At 36.2% G+C, this 5,007-nt stretch overlaps 1 protein-coding gene across 1 annotated transcript; it reads right to left on the bottom strand.

The window, feature by feature from the left end:
* Positions 1 to 1,171: 1,171 nt before the first annotated feature.
* LOC133866394 (class V chitinase-like) lies at positions 1,172 to 2,780 on the bottom strand. Its single transcript, XM_062302902.1, has 2 exons — positions 1,699 to 2,780; positions 1,172 to 1,468 (listed from the first exon to the last, which is right to left on the bottom strand). Exons 1-2 carry the CDS (start codon positions 2,708 to 2,710, stop codon positions 1,443 to 1,445), a joined length of 1,038 nt encoding a protein of 345 aa, XP_062158886.1. The 5' UTR covers positions 2,711 to 2,780; the 3' UTR covers positions 1,172 to 1,442.
* Between the last annotated feature and the right edge of the window lie 2,227 nt (positions 2,781 to 5,007).

Below are 5,007 nucleotides of genomic sequence, written 5' to 3'. Positions count from 1 at the left end.
TCATAACATTATAGATCTATACTGGCTGGAAGACATCCCAGTGAGTGTTTGTAACATTGTTGTTAGGGAACGACCGGGTCCCTAAGATCCTATTAGCATAGGATCAATATGGATGTATTCTTCTTGAAGTAGCAATTATAAATTCTGTTCAAAAAAAAAAAAAAAAAAAGAAGTGCAAGACTTCTCTCATAAAACAACGTACCGTCGCGCACGTACTCATAAGACACAATTTTTGACCACTTTTATTCACATAATAACTTTTTGAGTTAAATACAATTTACCCCCCTGAAGTTGTCTGTCATTTTCAATTTGGCTACCAAAGTTTAAAAAATTGCAATGTACCCCCTCAAAGTTGTAAAAATTTTCAATGCAGGCACTCCGTCTAGTTTAACAAGTCAAACCAGACGGAATTTTGACCACTCCAAAACGACATCGTTTTTGTCTGCTCTGACAGAAAGGGCATCACGTGTATAGCACGTGATTTTTTTTCGATGCAAACGTCTCCATTTTAACACCAGGGTTCAATACGTTCAATTAACCCCCCAAAGTTTGACCACTTTTTTCAATCTTTAAAAATTTGCAATGTGCCCCAGTGAAATTCTTAAATTTTTCAATGTAGTCAATTCATTAGTGATTTCCGTCTGTTCTGACGGAAAGGTTGTCAAGTGCTCCGCACGTGATTTTTTTCATGTGAACTTTTTCATTTTACGTGCCCTTAATCAATTACCAAATAACTTTCTCAGGTGACATCCCTCCCATATGCAACTTTATTAAATTGAATTATATAAAAAAAATATTAAATAGGTCTCTATTTATATAGAGACAATAAGTAGTGAACAAGAAATATTCAATGGGAATTGAACTTGTCACACTGGTTCAATCAATTCATTTCAGTCTTCAAATATACAATTTTAATCCTTTCTTTCTTTCTTTCTTTTTAAAAGAATTTTAATCCTTTCTTGAATTAATTACATTTTACACCTTCTCAATCCAAGATCGATCTCATATTTTGAAACCAAATTTGATAATACATAAAAAACCAAATGTACATTTTGACATGATCGACATTTAAAAATTTTTAATCACGTAACACCATGTTCATCATTAAATACAACATATCTAATTATATATATTGGCCTTGCTACACACCATATTAATTTGATAATTGGTCTTATTGAGGATAATACAAGCTTCTTTTTTTTTTTGATCAATTAAGATAATACAAGCTTCTAATTAACAGACATATATATCTGATTACAGGCCTTATTGTTGATAATACAAGCTTCTGTGTTAGAAATACACGCGGGTCTGATTATTGGCCTTACACATGCAACACAACCTAAATTAATTGGCCTTATTGTGGATAATACAAGCTTCTAAACACGTACGACACATCAAATTATTGGCCTTAATGTCTGTAATAGAAGCTTCTACTGATATCATCACGCATTATCCCATGCTTCAGAAGCTGCCACAGCAATAAAAAGTACAAGCTACAAGTTAGAATCATGAAGACTTACAAATTCAAATTGGAAGAGTACTACTTTAACTTCAATAAGGATATATAGGATATAGAGTATTAGTAATCAATATTAATTAAGATGATCAGTTTCTTGGAAAAATTTTAATTAAAAATATGCATGCATGAGTATATATACGTACATATGTGGAATGAATTTATACTAATATTTTACGTACCTTCCTTTGAAAGAGTCCAGTCAACAGTGTCGTCGTCGAGATGCCATGCAAAGTAACCGCGCAATCCCTTTTTCTTGGCATATCTAACCTTAGTAGAGATGCTATCTTTACCATCATAACCAATCCATGTCGTCCCAGAATAGCAATAGTCCGTGACATAAGAGGGATCAAACTCTTTTACGGCACTAGTCATAGTACTCGCGATTTTGCTATATGGTATGAGGTCACTTCCAGCCACCGCTCCGTTGGCCGGCGAGAATATTTCATGGTTCTTAGCATTCGCCAGAAGCCAACTGCGGCCATGAAATGGAAGGCAGAGGACTAATTTGTTGGCCGGCACACCTGCATGAATCCAATCTCTGACGCCGGTGTCCACGCTACGCTGACAGCTTGTTGGATTGTACAATGGAGCAGGCGGTCCAGTCAGCTTGGGTGAGAAATCAGGGGTATACACGTCATCAGCCAATACGTTGACCCAGTCCAAGCTATCTGAGATAGCCTGAATCGGATATTTCAAGAAAGACGAAATGCCTGAGGAGAAAAACACCGCTGCGATTAGAAGCAACGGCGCTTTTCCAGTGCGCCGGGACTCTTCCTTCACGGCAGCTCGCCATTCAGTGAGGAGTGAGCCAAGGTTGGCCATTTCTTCACTCGAGTAGGGATGCTGCCAGTTGAGGCTGAGGCCATCGTAGTTGTAAGTCCGGGCTAGACGGATAGAGGAATCTATGAATGTTTGCCGGGAGCCAGGAGTGCTAGTCATTGAAGCGAAGATGGAAGGATCAGAGCCTCCTCCGCCGATGGAGAGAATGGTTTTAACATCAGGGTTTCCTTGTCGCACGGATTCGGTGAAGTAATGAAACCGCACCGAACCCTTGAGAGGAAAGTCGACTTGGTAGCTGGTAGGGTCCACATTGGCAAAGGCAGCAAAAAGATGGGTGAAAAGGGAGGAATCTATGTCGGTCACTTGGAAGTTACTCTGGAAATACCAGTATCCGGCTTTCACTTGAGCCATTGAAGGGAAGGCGAGGTAGGTAGGGAGAATACTCTTGCTTGGTAGGTATATATGAGATATAATTCCTTGGCGCTTGATTTCAGAAGAGAGAACTAGCTAGCATGCGTATATATAGCCACAGATATTAGACTTGTCATCAACCTAGCTACAATTATTGGCGGCGTTTATTATTAACTTGCGTGTGAACAGAACAATACAGATCGATCGAGAAATTCCGTTTCGTTTAAGACTGCTCTTAAGACTGCTCTTAACCTATCATTAAATCCAACAAAATAATTTGGCTGCTGATTCTGCATGTGGAGTAATATAATAGATAACCAACTGCTGCTAAATCAATATATATATATATATATCGGCTACTCCTTTGCACGTACTAAAATATATATTTAGTTATTTTGTCTTCGTCTAATGCACACGCGGAAGCTTGGTGTCACCCACAGACTCGATAGCGGCATTTGTTATGGACTGCCGTGTGAACAATACATAGTTTTTTTTGAAGTAAACGCATCATAACATGTTATTTTATTATTATTATTTTTTTTCAGATAAACTACCCCCCCCGAATTATTGGTGCAGCGGTTAGGCATCCTTATATATATGTCCGCACATGAGCTTTCCTGATTATTAATGGGTATTCCAATATTTTTTTTTTCCGTGGACTTCAATTCCAGAAGCAGACAATTTAACTTGCAAAGAATTAATTAATGAATACATTCATAAAATAAGAATTACTAAATACAATGGCGTCATGTTCATGTTCAAGGACACCAACAATGATATTGTCGTTACTTGATCGATCCAGCCTGCAGGTGCAATTGGTCGGATAATTACTAAATTAATACCAAACTCATAATTCTTTGCTGAGAGCGACTTCTATATATGCGCGGTTTTGGCACAAACTAAAAATTTGTGGGACATTGACACAATTGATAATTTAGAGGCATTAATAATAAAGTGATAATTTGTGGAAGATACGTGTACTTTTCCTATTGTTATTTTATTCCTGGCTCCCTCTTTCTTTTCTCTTGTATGTAATTGATAATTTTTTTTTATTATAATTTTATAGAACTACTTTTAACGACCAATGATATTTCGGCATCTTATTATATTTCTTTTCTGAATTTTTGACTTGAACAATTTATATCATCTCAAGAACATTTTTCACAGTGGACTGATATCATATTTTACGAATATGACACAAGAGTTTTCATGAAATCCAAAATATACACACTCAAATACGGTTTAATAATTTCCTATTAATAATAAAACACATATTATCATGATATAGGTAGAGATTGGAAAGCCGGAATGAGTTAGGTCCGATTCTATTTAGGATGTGTATTATAGCCTAAGGTTGACATAGTTAAGTTATTGATTCAGGTGTCTGATATTTCAGATCAGTCTTTGAGTAGCAGTATCGAGCTAAGGGACTCTCTACCACTTTTAAAATTATTTTATATCATATTATTTTATTCATTGATTCTAGCATATTTACGAATATTTGTTCTCGTTATGTGTTTCAAATTTATATTGATGCATGAATGACTGTTTTAAAAATAGTTTTGAGATGAAAGTTGTTGGTATAAAGTTATTCTTGAAATCAACAGTTTTAAGAAAAGCTTTAGTTATAAAGGATTGTTCTAATTATAGCAAATTGTTTAGTTCCTGGGACGGGAAGTTATGTTTTTTTTTTTTTTTAAATTAATGAAAAAAGGAGAGTAAAAACCCTCCCACACGTTGTCTCAAGAGTTTTCAAGCATAGTGAAAGGAATAAGAATAAATTATGAGAAGGAGAAAGATTTTTATAAATGAGGCTTGGAGAAGACTATTATTTTGGCCCCATAAATATTCACAGTGATTTACAGAGTTTAAGCTCGATACCGTTGCTTGAGATGGAAGCCCACCCGCTGAAGGACGTTGAGAAGGCGGTAATCCGTCTCCAGGTCATGCTAAGTGCACTTTGATAAATTAGTTGACGAGGCAGGCTTGCGGCCACAGTTACCTGTCATGGTCACAGCAAAGGCCGCGTAACCCTAAGTACACAGGGTGTAATAGTGTACATGGACCCTAAATACGAGAAGTTTTACTCATCAACCAGTAATTTTATACTTTAAGCAAAATGCCAATCGCATATTTGTATTTTGAAAATTTAGATTTCAAGTATTTTTTAATAATTGTTTTGAAGAAAATGAATTTAATTCAACCGTTTTATGGTTGATGGTTACCTTACTAAGCATTTCTTGCTCACCCCTTATTTTATTTTGTTTTCAGGTTATGAGCAGAGAGACCTAGGCGGC

The sequence above is a fragment of the Alnus glutinosa genome, chromosome 4 (genome assembly GCF_958979055.1).
Source record: "Alnus glutinosa chromosome 4, dhAlnGlut1.1, whole genome shotgun sequence".
NCBI lineage: Eukaryota > Viridiplantae > Streptophyta > Magnoliopsida > Fagales > Betulaceae > Alnus > Alnus glutinosa.
The sequence above is the reverse complement of the archived record's forward strand: the minus strand, read 5'-3'. Positions and strand labels throughout refer to the sequence as shown.